The 19,394-nt window shown below is 39.6% G+C and overlaps 1 protein-coding gene across 2 annotated transcripts; it reads left to right on the top strand.

The window, feature by feature from the left end:
* The first annotated feature begins 481 nt into the window (after nucleotides 1-481).
* Nucleotides 482-16,582, top strand: amacr (alpha-methylacyl-CoA racemase). Of its 2 annotated transcripts, none has more exons than XM_083984116.1 (6): nucleotides 482-739; nucleotides 2,559-2,815; nucleotides 3,514-3,657; nucleotides 5,892-6,052; nucleotides 14,275-14,461; nucleotides 14,943-16,581. In XM_083984116.1, the coding sequence occupies exons 2-6, from the start codon at nucleotides 2,569-2,571 to the stop codon at nucleotides 15,350-15,352; spliced, it is 1,149 nt and encodes a 382-aa protein (XP_083840242.1). In that variant the 5' UTR covers nucleotides 482-739; nucleotides 2,559-2,568; the 3' UTR covers nucleotides 15,353-16,581. The 2 variants fall into 2 exon arrangements, with proteins under 2 accessions (XP_083840242.1, XP_083840243.1); XM_083984117.1 differs by lacking the exon at nucleotides 482-739 and adding an exon at nucleotides 752-764 and having other exon boundaries at nucleotides 14,943-16,582.
* The last annotated feature ends 2,812 nt before the right edge of the window (nucleotides 16,583-19,394 follow it).

The raw sequence follows: 19,394 nt of genomic DNA, 5'->3' as shown, positions 1-19,394 counted from the left end.
TATATGGCACAGGCCAGAACTTTGGTCTGTAGCCTATACTTCATCATTTGTGTTTTTTATTTTCTCATATTTGGGTCCCAACTTTTAAAAGTTTATTCTGACACCTTGTTATTGTTGGTTATGTAGCCAATACACCCTGCTTTGTTTACATCCCTTTATCATCATTATTGTGCTACTCACCTACTGTCGCTCCCTAATCGCGTTTTATTACCCCCGATTTTGAGTGATGAAAGCCACGTCACGTGAATAACGAATCACAAGCGCCACTTGCTGTAGCTACCTCGTTGTTTGAGTTAGACCATAAAAAGACTTCATTACCCAGAATTCGTGTCGCGGTGGCGCCCGGGGTTCACCAGGAAGTCGTTTGTAAACACTGCTCGGTTTCAGATCCATGGGCTTTATTTACCACCGAGCTGAGCTGAATGTGGCTTGCTTGGTGTCGTTAATTGTTAGCACCTTATATTAAGTTGACCTGCTTAACGACTGACCGTTTTTAAATAAAACTAGCTACCCGGTGTAAGAGGAGTCCCACAGGTTCAACACACCAGTTTTATATAGGCCTACAGTCTATGGTTTAAATGCAAAACATTTATCATTTAGTAATGTTTGCTGACAAAAGTAAGAGATAAAAGTAAGTTTGTAGCTACCACGTGACCCACTCCGGGTGTCTCTGGGAGTTTTAACTTCCGTCCGGACTTTGGCAGCGGTGTCCTGTCCCCTCGACGCACAAGCACCAAAGGTAAGCAGAGCTACACTAATGCGCAGTAAGATGTTGCTCTGTTATTTTGTCGTCCTTAACACTACACAACTACATGACATGCTCGTTGTTGTTTGTCCAAACTCTCTGCCTGTAGGCTAACTCGTGTTGATATAGGCTATAGGTATCGCAATAATTAATTGATATTATTAAAGTATTGTCAGATAAAGTAACAACAAAGTGAGTGCATGCCCTTGGATTAGCTACACTGTGTATCACAGCTTGCACAAAGTAGGACCTTGTGCAAAAAACATGTAGCCTACCATAGGCTAGGCTATATCTTGTAAAACTAATTGAACAAGCAGGGGTGGAAACACTTGTTGATAAAGTATGCCACTTTGGACTTTGAAAAAAACATATAACCTGCAAGTTACCGAGTTTCAAAGTCTAAAAGTCACTGTTGCAATTATAAAAAGTTACTTACCCACTAGTTCTGTGCACTAGCCTATGTTTTTTTTTTTTTTTGTGTGTGCACTAAAAGTAAAGTGAACATGCTTTAAAAAAGTAATGCAATAATACGTTCATACTGGTGCATTAAAACATATTCAGTGTAGGCCTAATTAAGTTGATCGAAACATGTCAGGGAACTGGAATTAGTTCTTTGGATTTTAGGATGTCTCACTGATGTTTAGATCAGGTCTCAGATAAAAATCCAGAAACATTTAAAGTAGGATAAAACAGTTGTATATTTAGATGTAGATGAAAATATATGGTACTGAACAACTGCAGCAAAAGTTTGCAGTAGTTCATTTCTGTTCATACTTTTGACTCATCAGGAATGATTGACTAATGGCCATTGTCTTCACACCTCCCCAAGACATTTAGTCTAAAATGATCATGACAAGAGACAAAAAGCAGCAAGTCTCATTTTTAAGGCTGTAATATTAAAAGGTAACACATCTTTATTCAGAATGTCTGTGCTTGAAAAAAAAATTAGTCAATTTATAATTGAAGATTAATGCTGTTTTTGTTTATATGGACTGTGATAAACTTAAAATGTCATAATGCGACACAGAAAAAGTGGATATGAGTTTTTACTTCAAAATGTGGCTGCTTTGCAAGCGAAATGGAGCAGGTGGCCATTATCATAATTACATAGAAACAACGTGGTGCTTGGTGACTCGCTGCTTTCTGTGTGGCTTCAAGATCATGGAAACTGACCAGTGAGTGGAATAATTACAGATAGTTGCTGGTATCTGTTTTAGCACCTGTTAACTCGAATAATCGGCTCTAAATCAGGTGTCAGTTAATGGCTTCATCAATCAACAGAGAGTTTGTCAGAGTGACTTAAGCAACACTGACCATTTACAATTTGTTGAGTGCTAAACTGAATAAATTATGGATTGGACTGTTTATTGGTCTTTTAAAGAACACACCTTGGGAGTCTGGGAAGTGTGATAGGTATTGAAATAACAAACAAAGATAAATTTCTGTTGGATAAAGCAAAACCTAGAGTAAGCAGTGTAAAAGAAAATGAAAAGAACGTTTTTCTATTCACATGTTCCAACATATTGACAACCGAGAATAACAACTGTCTGTAACACACAAAGAAAGTATGCAAGATTTGGAGACTGCAGATGTGCTTCTCCTGCTGCTGCTGCTGCTGCTGCCAAACATCCATTCAAATTCTCTCATTCACACCTGCAGGCTATTTACAGATGCCATTTAAACTACGCTTCATGTCTTTGGGTTGTGGGATGTTTGGTGGAAATGCATGTTGGCACATCTGAGTTCACACTTGGCAGGTTTGAACCTATTTTAAGGTCACATTAATGCCCCTACTACATTTTCTACCTTACAGTCCTTTCATCATGGCACTGGCTGGAGTGAGAGTTATTGAGCTGGCGGGCCTGGCTCCAGCTCCGTTCTGTGGGATGATCCTTGCAGACTTCGGAGCCAAGGTGATCCGCGTGGACCGGACCAAGGTTGCCATGGCTTTGGATACACAAGCGCGGGGAAAACAATCGGTGTCCATCAACCTGAAGACCACTGAGGGTGTTGCCGTGCTGAGGAAGCTCTGTGTCCAGTCTGATGTCGTCCTTGAGCCCTATCGTAAAGGTCAGACAATCTTAGAAGCATTACAGTACAAGTAAAAAGTCCTGCATCCAAAATCCCTTATCTGTCAAACTCCTCAAGTGTTACACACAGTTAAGTTCACAATCAAGAGGATGATTCCCCTTCAGAGGAGCACAAAACAAAGTTCAAGGGTTATTAGGAAGCGGGGAAACAAGAAAAAGTTCTATATTCAATATTGAAATATTGGATAATTTTAACTATTTGGGTCTCAAATGATAATTTGAGACATGTTTAGTGGTGAAATCTGTCTTTGGATGAACAGCTTGTAGACAAATAACAGGGTTTAGTAAAAGATTTCTTGCTATAAATATTGGGAACCACTGGTTTAATGTTTAACAACATAGCCAGTTGTCACTAGAGCTCTAAAGTAAATGTACGTAGTAAAGGTGAACGTTGAATATTTTCCTCTAAATCATAGGGAAGAATATATAAAGTAGCATCATATCAAAGTATTGGCAGATAAAGTGCATGAATCTTTTAAATATTTGTGTTTGTCAAGAAAACCTTATGGTAATAATCCCCAAAAATCTTTGTATACAAATGTCTTTAAGTGTACTGATGTGTTAGTAAGTAAAGTGAGGTTGTCACCACCTGGTTGGTTCACTGTGAAAACTCACCTGAGCAGATAGTAATGAAAAGTGTTTTTGACATCGTACATCCACTTCCCTCTAACTGCTTAGGTGTGATGGAGAAGCTGGGACTCGGTCCTCAGGAGCTGTTGAAGGAAAATCCTCGTCTGATCTATGCTCGGTTGACCGGCTATGGACAGTCCGGATCGTACGCCGCTGCAGCTGGGCATGACATCAACTACCTCGCCATGTCAGGTAATAACACACGGTTAGTGGTTTTGTGAGACTAGAGTGATGGAATAGCATCAAGTGTCTGTAGAGTGCTACACACACTGTCAACAGCACTTTTAATTTGAATGGCACTCAGCAGAGTGCAAACCCCTGCCAAGGACAAAGAATTTTAAAAGGGTCTATGTGGCGCTTTTTATGGAAAAATAAAAGCAAAAGTAGTTGTATATTTTTCAACATTGGGATGCATTCATCATTTTGAGAAAAAGGTCTGGGGCTGTATATGTTTAGCTAGAAACAAAATTGAATGGTTCACTCTCAGTTTTAGTGCAAATTGTTTTTTACATTACTCCATATATAAACACACTCCAGGTGTGGGTCTCTTGTTCTCTTGTTTGCTACAGAAGGATGTGTGTGTTCACCTGAACATAAACACCAGCTTTTAGAGAGCACAAGCCTTTCTTTGCAGGTGTAAGGATATTGATTAGCTGCAGCTGATCCAGTCTGCTGCTGGCGACATCTGTCTGCACCTACAGTAGGAAACCATCAGGAAACCAGATACTGAAGCTGATACTGAAACACCCATTTTCGTTACCCATACCAGCTTGTATACCGGTATGCACCACCCATTGATACTGCAGCAGAGTGATGCAGGTGTCCAAACTATATGGTGGGATACCTGCTTGGAATATAAATTATGAAGAATTATGCATTCCTGAATTCCTCATTATGGTAGTTCCTGTGATACTCTGTTTTAAGACTGTTTTTTTTAATTTAATTTATTTACACACTGGCCATGATAATGAGCCCATCATAAATCTAACCAGACATATTTTTCAACTAATTTCTCCTACACCTCTAGGTCTCGTTATTTAGGAGGATGAAATAGTGTGTAACCATACAGTATTTTCACTTTAATGGTCTTAACAGCACACGGATGACTGACACTCTTCTGCTCATTAGGCCCACACATCTGTATTTTAAAGGATACAGAGAACTGGGAAAGAAGGAAAAGTAGTGATTTGGCTGAAGCAAAAACGCAACCTCACTTTGACATACAGTAGGCATCAGCCATTAAGACATGCGGCTTGCAGTTTGTGGTTAGTCATGAAGCTTAGCCCAACTAAAACTTTGATATTACACTCTGGTAATAAAACAAAACAGTGGCTTAGTATGTGTATGTAGCGCCCTTTAGACACCACTGGAGGGTGATAAAGGTATCCCAACCATCTACTAATTCCACCTAAAGCTGCAACTCTCGCTAATTTAAGCTGTTATGTTAACCTGTCAGCTTCTTTTTCTTCTGCAGCCCGTATAACTACACAATTACAGGTTTTACAGAGAGTAACATAGGTGACACACTTTGCTTTAAACATTTACTTTTGTCCTGTGTGTATCGATCATGTGCCCTTCTTTTAACCATATCATTTTTTTTATTTTCCACTGTTGGGTGTCTAGTAACATCACTGTAATTGAAATCAATTACTGTTAATGGCTCCAACAAAACAGCGGTTATTGTAGTTTGCTTCCATTGTTCAGTCGGTGTATTTCAGAATAAAGCTCAAGGGGGCATTCAGCATGGGACCCAAAATATTAAGACTCACTGTCAGTGAGTGACCCTTGCACTCCTAATGCGCAAACTGAAAACTTGTGACATTCTTAGAGTGGTTGGTTATTTGAGTAAACAAAATGAATATTCACAGCAGGTATCCACTCTGTAACAATATGAGAAATGAAAAATGTCACAGTGGATACAGCACTCACAAACCGCAGAGGACAGGATCCCTGGAGAAATCTGCCACTGTGGGCCCTAAAGTAGAGAAGAGACAAATTGGGTAGTGTAACTTTTGGGAGAGTTAAAATAAACTTGACTGTACTGTTCTGCTTTAGAGGTTTTTGTGAGATCCATATGATAACACAGTAGCAAAAAGGACAATGACGCCTTGAACAAAGGCTGTTCGATTTGATCAAATAAGATATTTCTCCATCAGAAAAGAAAAAAATGAATCATTGAAGGGCGAATGTCCACTCAGAGGTTGTGTAAAGTTAATAGCAATCCTGCTTGACTGATAACCTTTATTTTTTTGGTGCTCTATCGGGTGCCATCGCTCCCTGATTCTTTCTATAACCAACAGAACTAGAACTAATTAATTTTCCATCACATGCTGGGCTCAGAACTGGATATAACTCCATTATTCTCCCACCAGAGAGGCTTTAATTACATTTTCTGTGGCACTTTTGCCTCTTCATTTCTGTCACAGGGCTTTTATCCCGGCTGGGTCGGAGCGGAGAGAAGCCCTACGCTCCACTGAATCTGTTAGCGGACTTTGCAGGAGGTGGTCTTACTTGTGCCCTGGGGATAGTCCTGGCTCTGCTGGAGAGGACAAAGTCAGGGAAAGGACAGATCATCGATGCGAGCATGGTGAGTAGATTGTGCATTGTTGCAGCGAGTCAGCCGCAGCAGTCAGTATGACATGCACCACCAGCTGCTCCACAGAATGTGTTGTTTTGAAAGAAGCACAAACAGACAATTCCCCCCCCCCCCATTCTCATAATGGGGGGGGGGGGAATTGTCAACAAAATCCAAGTCCAAGCAAGTCACAATGGAGATGCTTTGCACAAATTACAGCCAGTCAACAAAATCCAAGTCCAAGCAAGTCACAATGGAGATGCTTTGCACAAATTACAGCCAGACACTCACACACTATAGGCTGCTGTCAGAATGACAATAGACTTTCAGCAAACAGGGGTGAGCGTATGGCTGTGTTTGCTACAGGTACCAGTAAGTGGATGTCCATGTCGAAGGCTTATCACAACACCATAAAGCAGCTAATGCGTCACAGGGGCAAAGATTTCAACAAGTCTAAACCTCACAGTTTAGTCCGTATTACAGAGCGGTACCTCTCCAGGTAATGGAGCGCCGTACTGTGACAAACCGTGAGTCACGATCCATTTAAGTGGGATAAATGATCACTTGGCGACGGCCCCTGGCAAAGTTATTTGAACCGCACATCAAAGTCTCTGAATCCTGCTGAGCCTGACATCCACTGAATGTAAAGGGGTGGGGAGGTTAGGAAGCAGAGCAGATCTAATGAGCTCCTTAACCTCCTGAGACCCTGCGTCCTCATACGAGGACATTACATTTTTGCCTCTTAGCACCATGATACTCCATTTTTAAAAACTTTGACCTATTAGCCACATTTAGGGACACTGCCTGCACCAACTTGTGGTGATATCACAAATTACACCAATTTCTTTGGGGGGAAAAAATGGCGGGAATTTCAGCCGGAGCCTTCTATGGCAGTTTCCGGAAGATAAAAGACCAAGGTAAGAATTAAATCCAAATTTTATGAATGAAACCAGTGTATTTATGTACAACAATGCCTCTGTCTTCATATGGCATTACAATTTGACACATTTTAGTAATAGTAGCAGACTAGGACATCAATAAATGTCACGTCCTCGTTTGAGGACATTGGGACTATGTTATGTTATTAAAGTACCATGTTGTTGTCTTTTTTTTGTGATATCACCACAAGATGGAGCAGGCAGTGTCCCTAAATGTGGCTAATAGGTCAGGTAAGATAAGTTTTTAAAATTGAGTATCATGGTGCAAAGAGGCAAAAATAATGTCCTCGTATGAGGACGCAGGGTCTCAGGAGGATTCACATTTCTTAAAAACTACTCGTTATTACTTGACCGTTCCACTTCAGACTGATAGTACTTGACCTCAGGATGACACTCAGAAAAAATCAGGCCAATCTGAAGTGGCATTTTAGAATAAAACCCCTTTGAACTTCCATATGTCACTGTATTCTTTATACAGTAGGAGTCATTGTTTTTCGACCCAATGTCCTCATATTTTTTTTTTTTTTTTGATCAAAATTTTATTTAATTCCTCAAAACATTAGGAAAGAGAAAAAACAAAAAAACATAGTGAATAATACAGGGCACAAGGGAGTGTGGTAGATAAACGATAGACAGTACTAACAAACAAGACCACAATAAAAAAAAATAATAAAAAAGGGGAACAGAACCAGAGCAGATGCACACAGAACAAGATGACCTCATATGAGGACACTGATTTTTGAGAGAACTACTTATTGTAGAAAGCTGAAATTTTGAATTTACACAAATTGGGCCCTTCTGGTCCCAAACAGCAAATACAGTTTTTTTATGTTGAGATAGTCCCAGTGTCCTCATATGAGGACATCATTTTTTGCAAAAACTACTTCCTGTACAAAGACAAACTTTAGGTATTGTACTTATTAGGTCCTACTTATCCCAGATAGCAAGGAGAAATAAAACATGCACACCAGAAAAAAGCTGGGGTCTCAGGAGGTTAAGGAGGTGGAGTTACGGTGTTAGAACTTTTTTTTTTTTAACGTGACAACTGTCAAATCTTCATGAAAAGTATACATTTTAAACATGCATATAGATGTTCTGTACGTAAGACAGTCAGCTGTGCATACTTACTTTACTGTGAGGAAAAATTCCGATTTTGGCAAATTTTTTATGCCATTTTCACAAAGTTAAAGCAGAAGTAAGTGGTCCGGTCGTTTTCGCTAATGCTGCGTTCCAGGCAGGCTTTTGAAATCGTAAATTACAGCTTCAAGTCACAACTTACGACTTTGTAGCGTTTCAGGCAACCCACTCGTGTTTTTCCGACCTGTTTTACCGGTGAAAGTCACTATAACGGCCACTCGTAACTTCCGACCGGTGAACTCGTACCAGATCGAACTGGTACCACTTCACGGTCGGAAAAATACGAGTTTCCTTGAACGCACCATAACAGTCCTCGTCCCTACGTCACCGCATTCACGGCGTTCCTTGGCTGCACACACAGCCCTGCATGCCGTTCTCTCTCCTCATTGGATAAAAACTGTAGGATACGATAAATGTTTTCTCTTCGGCTCAGAGCAGAGCAGAGTGACTGACAGACCCGTGTTTCAGTCCAAACACTCTATGTAAGTGATTGCTGTCGGAAGATATAACTATTTAAGACTTATATTAACACAAATATATCACTTACTTCTGCTTTAAATCTACACTGGACTTGACTTAACGAATATGAGCAGAGCAGGAGAAGCAGTCAGCAGCTTCCAATTTAAAGTGTTTTTTATCTTCTTTTACTCAGGTATCACAGACAGCAGCTGACTGATTTAAACAGATCAACACTCACTTAAGACCAGCCACTAACCAATCAGGAGCAAAGGACAGACTGTAGAGGGAGATCGGATCAATTGAAGGGCAAACATTGAGGTCCTCAGGGCGCAAAGTGACGAATACTCATGGCATCAGCAGTACTGTACGTCCAATTAGCACACCAGCGCTCCAGCAGATCTCAGCAGACTGGTTATTTTTTCCATCTTTTATTTCTCTTCAGTTTCCAGCTGTGTAGACCTTCATCTGGTTGTTACAGTTAGTGTGCTCATCCTCATCTCCGTCTCATAGATTTCCCGTACTTTTTGAATCCCAGTGCTGTATAATTGCGAGTAGTTGGAACTTTTTTACACTTCTGGAATTACACAAAGTAGGATAATGTGTGAGTCTTTGGGAATATCATATTAGGGGAGAGACACATTTTAAAAAGAAAGATATACATTAAAGAAGAAGAGGTTGAGATATCCTGACTGTATTTAGCTTAACAATTCACACAATGTAGCTGCTGCCTTTTAAATTCCCCCATCTTTTAAGCTCTGTGACCCCAAATCACGTTGCAGTATTAAGCCTAACTTTAGTATTTTTATTCATCATATGCTTGTGGTTCTTGCTGTCTGACATTTATTAAAATTTTTAATTTCTTAAATAAATCAATACGTTATTTTTTTTACCTTGGTTACAGAGAAGCTCCACGCTTAACTACTATTATCACCACCACCAGTCTCATGTTTTTCTTTTTGTCGTACTGACATCAGATTTCCACAGAAAACTTCAAACTGTCCATAGTTCAGTGATTAAACCCCCACAGATCTGACAGCACTGTCAGTTTGAGACTCTCTGGAACAAAGCGCAGTGTTTTGACAGGTAAAATGAGATTCAACTCGGTGGCTTCTTCACTGACTATTTGAATTGTCAACGTCGGTTATTGTCTCTGACTTTAGAAAGTCCCTCCAGCTGCCACAGAACCCAAAATTGATTTGTATTCACAGGTTACTTTGTACTGACCTAACCTGTATGTTTAAAGTGCTCGTGTCCCCCGGGAGAGCACACTGTCCTGACCAATTGTCTCCTTCTAGTTCATTACTTTTCAATAGCTGGGTTGAAAGCTGCTAAATTTTGCTTGGCAGGGCGACAGTACTTTGTAAAAAAAAAATAAAAGGTTGTCTCAAGGCTACGTGGGTGATGTTTACAGTGGTCGAACAAAAGCCAAATCCATCAAAAAGCAGGTATTCTCTTCACTTTTGTTCCGTTAGTATTTTCCTGTGTAGTTCATACAGTATGGTGCTGCTGGCTCTCCATGTTACACCACACAGAGCAGCTTGTAAGTCCTGGGGAAGGAGTTAGACTTCAATTCACTTCAATTCTGCCCTGTCTAGTCTGTGTATGTGTGCCCAGATGCCCGGATGCAGTTTGTGTGTATTTGGCTTTCTATATCTATGTAAATCAGGGTTTTCTAAACTTGTCCACAAATTTGCATGTTCTCCCTGTGCCAGCATGGGTCCCCTTCTGGGTACTCTGTCTCCCTCCCACAGTCCAAACACACACAGTCCACAACAGGATAATTAGCCCATAGATATGAATATGAGCAAACCACTGCAGCCCTACAAGAAACAGCTGTGTGGCGAATGGCTGAATGAACTTGTTCGCAGGCTGTCACTGAAACAGTAGGTGGTCATCTTTTTGGAGTCACTTCATTAGGTACAAACTATTCTACACAATTCAACACAACAGCACAGCGGTAGTGGTGTTTTTTCCTATTGTTGTTCAGCGATGGGTTTTGGGTTCGTCAAACACCAAAGAATAGAGAAAAATGAGTCAACTGAGTCTAAGATGATGTACACAAACAGCTATTGTAGAAGTTACACAAGTGAAATAATTTCAATACAAATAAATTGCCAAAATCAATATGTCTGTGCAAAACATAGTCACTGTCTGGATTCACTGAGGTACTCTGATCGTGTTTTGGGATGAATGAATGTAGCTCTTCATTTATTGACATCAGCGAAACTGTCAGGAGGCAGTCTGGTAGATGAAGCCTGGTTCATGTTCCTAGACTTGTCTGTGATTAGACAAAAACACTCTGATCAAGGTCAGAGAAGGATCGTGGTTTTGTTAGATACAAATGAACATGTCTCTAAAGTCACTCAACTTTTTCTTTCTTTAAAGAGACCCCGAGGAGTTTGCTTTTGGTTATAAAAGAGTCTCATATTAATGTTGATGAATCTGCGTTACCCACACTTGTTAATGGGTCCATTTTCGATAAATATATTGTTTTGTCTTTATGGTTATTTTGATATTATTATTATTTAGTGGTTGAATCGCCCAGCATTTCCTAGTTTTGGTTTCCTGGACGCTGTCCGGCGGGTCATGGGAATAACGCCGCTGAATCGCCGTTTATGGTCGGAACTACGACGGTATCTGATCGTCTTCGAACCTCTGACTTTCATTCTTGATTAATGAAAACATTCTTGGCAATTTTTTTCCTTTTGTCCGTCTTGCGCCGGTCTAAGAATTTCATCGTGCATGTGGAGGCTCATGGGAAATGTAGTGTGAAAACGCTTTGCTTTCCGAAACTCCTCGTAGTCCCTTTAATAGGAACTATGCAAGATTTGCACCTCAATTAAACAGTTTAGGAGTAATTGTGATGGTTAACTCTGTCTGGTAACGTTCTGTTATTATCTCATAGCGTGGTGAATGTGCAGGTCACAACTTGTCCACCAGAGCATTTTGGAGTTGTTGGATTGTGTATTTGATGAGTTTGATAAGGGAAACCAAATAATCCCATGAGCCTCCGTATAGCTCTGAGCAGCTTGCGGCTCTGTTCTGCCGTTCTAAAAATAGCTTGCACCGAAAATTGAGGGTAACGAACCTACTGCTATGACTATAGTATAGGGATTATGGCAAAATGTTCAACTATCTCTTTAATGTTCTTACTCAGTGAAGTGTTAGAAAGCCCAGTTAGAGAGTTTCCATAAGTTTCCCTGTGTTCATGAAAGTCAAGAAAAACAAATCAGCCTCAATCATAAGCTTCTGTCTGTCTGCACAGAGATGCTGGCAGGCTGATTTGCCAGTCTAGTTATCCACACATACAAACATGAGGCCCTCCTTAGCTGGGCACTTCTGACAATAAGCCAGTTCCAAGTCAATCTGCAGCCCTTTAGCAGCTCATAAAGCCAGAGCTGTATTGTCTCCAACTGGGAAAGACATTTATCCTTGGACTTCGGGCCAGTCCTGGCAATGTCAGGACTGGACCTGCCAGTGTTGGCGCCCTATGTGAGATTTCTGATTGGTGCTTCCTGCCTCGTGCACCTGGATTGTGCACCACATTCTCACTCTGTAGCAACAAAGTTCAACCAGGTGTTTCAAGGTTTTGCTTGAGAATTAACTGAAATGATTATTTGATTATCAAGACACTTGCCAAATTAATTTTCTATTCATAGTTAATGTTCTAATTGTCTGAATGCTTCACAACCTCTGTAGTCTACATTAATGATTCCAACTCATCTTCAATATGCATGGCAAGTTAAGACATCTGGTCCATTTTTCTTAATGTCATGATATTACCGTAATTTCAGCCAGATCACTCAACTACACTGGCAAGTGTATGAAGACTAAAGATGTGATAATTTACCATAAATGGAGCCTTAAAACTCAAGTCTGTACTTATTTGAGAGTAAAATCTTCATTGGGATGTTACAGAAACACCAGGTTTATAGCCAACACTGTTTGTCAGTGGAAAAACCATGTAATTATGAAGAGAGACCTCAGTGCCAACGTAGGAGCCACATGCAATCACAGTTAGTGCACCCCTCTGCCTCTAAACTATCAGCTGTGACGCATCAGGACCAAGTAAACACCATTTTGACATGACATTTAATTTTCCCTCAAATGTGTTTTGGAGGACTGTCTATACCAGTTAAGCCCACTCAGTTAAAAACGTGTTATCAATCTCGCCAATACTCTCCTTTCCTCCATCCATTTTCCAAGTATTTATCCTTTTGATAAATACTTGGCTGCATCATCTTCTGAACCAAAATACATTTATAAACCAGAAATAAAAAATCAATACATTCACTATGAATTAAAAATAATAGCTGCACCAATAATGCATGTATTTATATATATATATATTACATGTACAACACACGAATGTCCAGATATCAGATGCCGGCCTAACTCAAGGCTGGCACTCGTGCACAATTCAGAGGCAATGTATAATCAATGTATGTATAATTAATCAAATTCTACAGAACCTGCAGCTCCTCTTGGACTTGCAGAGTTTCAGTTCATTCACGCTTGACAACTTTATTTTTCTGGCTCCTTGTCATTGGTCACATACGTTGGTTTTGGCTGCAGCAGGCAGCCGATCGAAAGTTGGACAAATCCCACAGCACACGGTCTGTTCAGTAGCAAACAGCAGAGAGAGACCCAGGTACAAACTGAGGTGAGGTGAATACTGAAACGTCATTCATCATGTGGTCAGAAACACAGCTTCAGATGAGTGGTTTAGTTTTCAGCTTCCACCTTCACATGATTCTGACTTCTCTGGTCTCTTCTCTGTCTGTGTGTGGTCCTGTCTTAAACCTTGTCCTGCTTGCAGAGATTTCAAATTGGAAACACGGAGACTGTAATTTCAAGTAATATTTTGCAGCAGTGGTCAGTGTGGCATGTCCAGTCCTCCAGCTTCTAGCTTTAATTTACGCTCCCAAGACCAGAAGCCTGCTCCCTATCTCTCTCTTTCATCATATTGACTATTTTCCCTTTTTCTCCAGTTTTAAATCATTGCGTGCCCTGCTGCTGAATGACCGCATTAATTAGTGAGAGCCACACTGATAAAGACGGATGGCAAGCTCCTCGAAATATTCCTTTTTAATGCCACAGCATGAGGCCTGCTCGCTGGTCACTGACGACAAAATATAAAGCACAGTGTTTTTCTTATCTCTACTCATGGTTTTTGATTTCTTGATACCGTAATTCAAACTACATACAATAGATTCAAAGAATCATTACCAGCCTCTATTTACTGTTTGTTCAAAGTATTTTCCCCATTCAGCTGCAACTGTATTAGCTTGTGCACATGTAGATGCATGTGGAGACAGGCAGCATGTGGTTTATACAGCAAATGTCAATATTCACAGCCACATCTTAATGTTATTCAAATAGAATGCAATTTCATTTAGATTGGCTGCTGATATCTACTCAAGCATATGGGTTTCTACTATGCTATGAAAAACCTATATACTTGGACTGACATACAATATATAGCAGCATACACAAGTGGCTGTTTGCAATTTTAATGATGTTAATCTACTCTGAATGTATGATGGAATAAATGAATTGCTTATATGATGGCTCTGCTTTCCCTTCTCCTTTCTTTCCCATTTAGTGAATTTGAGTATTTATGCATAGAAAAATAGAACATGACATAAAACATACATCAAATAATGAAAAAAGCCTCTGACCTTGTGTTCTCCGCTTTAGGTGGAGGGAGCTGCATACGTAGGTTCATTTGTATGGAAATCTCGTAGCATCGGCATGTGGGACAGTCCGCGGGGAGAGAACATGTTGGACAGCGGAGCGCCCTTCTACGATACCTACCAGACTAAAGATGGAGAGTACATGGCAGTGGGTGCCATGGAGGCACAGTTCTACAGTCAGCTGCTGAAGGGTTCGTATTACACAAATATGCATAGATATAGATGAAATAAACAGCCGAGCCCTTGGGGGAAACTAATGCACAATGAGTTTGATTAAAAAATAAATGTGTATAATTTAATACAGTACACACATAGGACAGCTCCAGGTACAGATGTTCTTTACAACTTTACATTTTCTGTTCTTTCTTCCTTTGTCTTGCCCCTTCCCCAACCTGATCATCTTTCATCTATCACATTTTTTATTTCTATTGTGATTATTATTATTGTGTTGTTTGATTGTTCAATAAAGATAGGATGCTGGAAATTACTGCCTGTGTTCAAGTAACTGAAGAGTTATAAAAAGTTAAATCCTTGTGCTGATGGCACCTTTCGGTTTAAATATTTTTCTGACAGACTTGGGGCTCCAAAGTGAAAAAAACAACAACAAATCAATATGATTAAACCACTGCTTCACCATTAGGTCACATCTAAGTCTCTTTTTTCTCCCCATAGGGTTAGAGTTGGACGCTGAGGACTTGCCTTCTCAGATGAGCTTCAGTGATTGGCCAGAGCTGAGACGGATCTTCACAGAGCGTTTCGCTACCAAGACCCAGGCAGACTGGTCAAAGGTTTTCGATGGGACTGATGCCTGCGTTACACCTGTGTTGTCTTTCGACCAGGTGAGCTCACACCCACATAACCGCGCCAGATCCTCTTTCATGAAGGACTCCAGTGGGGATGAAAGCCCCCGGCCGGCCCCGGTTCTCTCTCGTACTCCTGCAGAGCCGAGCCTAGCCGCTGGCCCCGTTATCGGAGAACACACAGTCAAGGTCCTGGAGGAGTACGGCTTTACATCATCGGAAATAAACCAGATGCTCGCAGCGGGGGTCTTAGAGTGCAATGCTGCAAAGGCAAAACTGTAGAAGAGCGCAATTCAAAGGTTTTAAAATCACACACAGCTGCACCATCGTTTTGTGTTGCGACAGACTGTATGGAGGAGATGTGCCACGGAGTTAATTGATATCATTATAATAATTAATTGGGGCAACAATCAAAATAAGGATCTGACTGAACTTTGGGTGATTTCAAACCTGCTATCTAAACTATATTGAACACAACAGTTGAAGAATTAAATGAAAAGTTTTCTTGACCTGGACATTCGGTGGCTAGAAAGCCAGAAAAAAATCTCCATCTTACCGACTTTTATTCTTTCTCTCAGGCTCCAGGAACCTGATGTATGCATGTTTGCAGCAAAAGTGGATACATATTCCACATACTTCGAGTGTATGATCAGATAAGGTGAAAGGTCATCCTGTGGGCTGTTTGAGACTCAGAAAGAGTTTGTGTCACCTTTGTGTCACCTTTCACCTTGTAAAGCAGCTCTCTTTTCTCTGGTGCTGCTCAGTACTGATGAAAATCACTCTTTGCTGATGTGTGCTGTATTTTCCCATCTAGTGTAAGTGTGTTGATGGATCAGCAATATGAAAATAATCAAGTGTTATAAAAAAAGAGCAGGACTTGGTAGTTTGGGATCCTAATACCTTAAGTCCACTTTTTGCACGTACAGCAAACTCTGAAAATATTTTCAGAGGCAGGAGACGTTACACATCAACAAACTTAGAGTGGGATTGTGGGATGTACGGTTCATGTGCACCATCAGATCTGGTGCAAAACCAATTACTACTCTTTGCTAGGCAGCCAGGAAGGTATCGATTTTTGTAAAAATGAAAAGTAATAACTTGTGATTGCCTAATTAATTTATCCAATTTTTGCAGCTTTATCTGTGCCTAGGTCCTGTTATTATAATGAATCAGCTGGAGTTATTTTTGTACACAGCCAGGAAGCTACTGAAAAGAAATAATAGGATTAAAACATAATTGTCTCTCTCAACTGGTTTGCCATCATACTTATAACAATATGAATGTGAAACAGACATTATAAATTTGATTCATTGTTGTAATAAAAAGGTCTTTATCAGCAGAAACATGTACATGGCTGTATTTTAACAATTTAACTTTTTATTCCTGTACTTTTTTCTGTTAATGCCAAGACAATAAAAAAAAAAAAACAATTTCATTCAAGGCACAGCACCTTGGTGATGGGATTGACACAGGTATTAGTATCTACTGGCTCCAAACACATTTCATACTTGTTTGTTTGTTCTGTCAGAACAATACTGGAAGATAAGAAATGTAAGAGATAACTCAATCACAAATCTAGCTGCATTAAAACACAGTGAAGGTGATCAAAGAGAGCAAGAGACAGAAATAGTCTCTCTCTTCTTTTTCCTCCTTTACACCAACATCTACAAACAGAAATGATGCTTCTGTATGTGTCGGGATAAAGAGAGAAGTGCGTCAAATCAATTAATGTCAGTTGTCAACAAAAGAGTGGATTATGTAATTATATTGAAGTTCAAAGTGGTTCAAATACCCATAATAACGATAAAAATAAATCATAATTCACTTTATTTCTAAAGTGTCCTACTTATCATCAGCAAAGTTAACATTAAATCAAATGAGGCAACTTAGAGACCGAAACTGAATAAAATACTCTGCAATCAATAAGATGAAATAAGATAAAAGGATGAAAACAACTAAAACAGAGTAGTGTAACAGGTCAATAAGTAAAACAAACACTTGATGTTAAAAAAAGGCTTTTTAATCAACTCAACTCTGGTTTAAGGCGGCTGTTAATAACTAAAGGGATTTATTTATATTTATAAGTAAAAACTCCAAGCTACAGAGATATGAGTTACGCTGGCAGATCAAAGATCCATGTTCCCATGTGTATGTCTCCACAGACTGTCAAATAAAGTTATAGAGCCTAAAACAAATAAAGATGATGGAGCTGGAGGATGTATGTTAAAATTACATTAGACTGTGTCCACATTCAGGACACGATGCAGCCGGATCCAATTTGGCAGTTTGGTTTTGTGGCACATGTTGAATATTAATGATTTCCAATTATTTTCTAATCATTAAAAACAGGGAAACTGCTCAGATGGAATACTAGACTGTTGAATTTGTTTACCCATGTAACTTCCATTCAGTCTGTGCCACCTGTGAGCACAGCAGCTGTTCCATCAGTTTGCTGCTGCAAAATGTAGTTTATTGTTTGTTTTTTAATGACTCTGTAAATAATGGACCTCATTCATAAAAAACCCCAGAACATCTGTGCTTAAACTGGACAGAAGTGCTACAACTATTGAAACACTAAATTAACCAGCAACACAGGAGCTGTATGTCAATTCAAACCTCTATTTATTCATAAAGTATTGTTGTCCAGGCTTTATTTGTTCCTGCAGGGGCCAAGACATAATACACAACTATTTAAAATACAAATGCAAGAAAATGCTTCATTGGCTGCTTTTGGCTTATATTTTTGGGATTTCCATTTTGAAACAGCAGACAGCTGGAGAATTTTTTAAAGATTAGTTCTGTCTCTGAGATGGAGTTAGTTCAGTTGGTCTTGTTCAAATCAAAAGGAAAAAGAATATTTGAAAACTGAGCATCAATATGTCTTTTCAAGGACAAGATGGCAACTCTGGATACTCTACTGTATATACTTCATTAGTACAACTTAGAATCTTCCAGATGGAAACTGTTGACAGCATGTATGGATTCATTAATTCATTTAAAAGAGTAGCTGGAGGCAAATTAATAAGTAGCCTTCTGGGCCTTGATCAACACGATCTTTAGACTGGAGCTCAGTCTGAACATGTGGAGTTTTTTTTCGTGATTTTCTTGCACCAACCTTTTGCTTTCTCTCCGAGAGCTGGGTTAGAAGATCGATATCTAAAGGTGAGATGATGAAATAAAAAAATAACACATCACACCTCTGATGGAAAGGTGAAAATATCAAATTGTGGTTTTATAGGGAGAAACATTTTCCCTCATTAGCAATGACATAAAACCTGTACAAACTTTCTCTTTAAATAATAAAAGGCGCCACCTAGTGGTACATCCAGGTACCACAAGAAACCATAAAAAACACTTTCTCATCTCCTGCATTGTTTTCAATCTATCATATTTTCAATCAGTTAAATTATCAGTGAACCACCTCTAATGGGGAGTAACATGCTAAAATTATGCTGCGTTAAAGAAAATTTGGAAGTAACCAATTTATGCTTATTTTTGAAGCAGATGAAGATGTGTGGAAACATCGACAAATAACTTAGAATTCCTTTCTTACCATTAACGATGAGGACCGCCATGTTTCATTGCTGTCACTGATGTCAAGTCGGAAATTCAGAGGTCTGAGATGATACCCGAATTTCCAACTTGTAATTTCTACGCCGTTCAAATAATTTTTCACAACTTGAAGCTTGTTTTTTTTCTGTTAGCTGTTTCACCATACTCCCATAGACTGTATAAAAGATGGACGTAGACTTCCAGTCTGAAGAGTGAAGCCAACACGGAAGTGACTTGAACGCTGGGGGCTGGCTCCAAGAAGCCCTGGCTCCAAATGCCACTCCCAATCATTTTCAATCATGAAATACTCGATCAATAATTTTTTTTCAAAACTGATAACGGTCTAAACAGCTAAAGTTCCCCATCCTTTAATATGACTTTGTGGTCGATCTGAAAAAAAAAATCCATAATTAATTTAATATTAGTCCTTAAAGATTGGCATAATTGACCAATCACCTTCCTGTACAACCAATGATTGACAACCTGATGACACAGACCCATAGGCTGCTCCTAGTATAGTCTTAATGTGCTGCTAAACTAAGCTAAGCTAAAAGTCTCTTGTTGATATTTATCCCTGTTATTTGATGCGTGAACAGTTTCAATATTTAAAAAGAAGTGTTAGCAAGAAAGCTGACATGTCCTTTGAGTATTACTGTGGGAATAAAAAGCTAAAGTTAGAACGTTACATAAGCTATCTCATCCCTTTGTTGTGCTGTTTGACATACACATGTTTTCTGAGAGGCCACACACTGTTTTTGCATTTCTGACTTAC

Source organism: Trachurus trachurus, assembly GCF_905171665.1.
Source record: "Trachurus trachurus genome assembly, chromosome: 12".
Taxonomy (NCBI): domain Eukaryota; kingdom Metazoa; phylum Chordata; class Actinopteri; order Carangiformes; family Carangidae; genus Trachurus; species Trachurus trachurus.
The sequence above is the reverse complement of the archived record's forward strand: the minus strand, read 5'-3'. Positions and strand labels throughout refer to the sequence as shown.

Bases quoted from the DNA above. Each gene is read 5' to 3' on its own strand.
- amacr (XM_083984117.1), top strand. From the start codon at position 2,569: ATGGCACTGGCTGGAGTGAGAGTTATTGAGCTGGCGGGCCTGGCTCCA. The intron at 2,816-3,513 runs GTCAGACAATCT...CTAACTGCTTAG, and splicing joins CCTTGAGCCCTATCGTAAAG to GTGTGATGGAGAAGCTGGGA. The intron at 6,053-14,274 runs GTGAGTAGATTG...TCTCCGCTTTAG, and splicing joins AGATCATCGATGCGAGCATG to GTGGAGGGAGCTGCATACGT.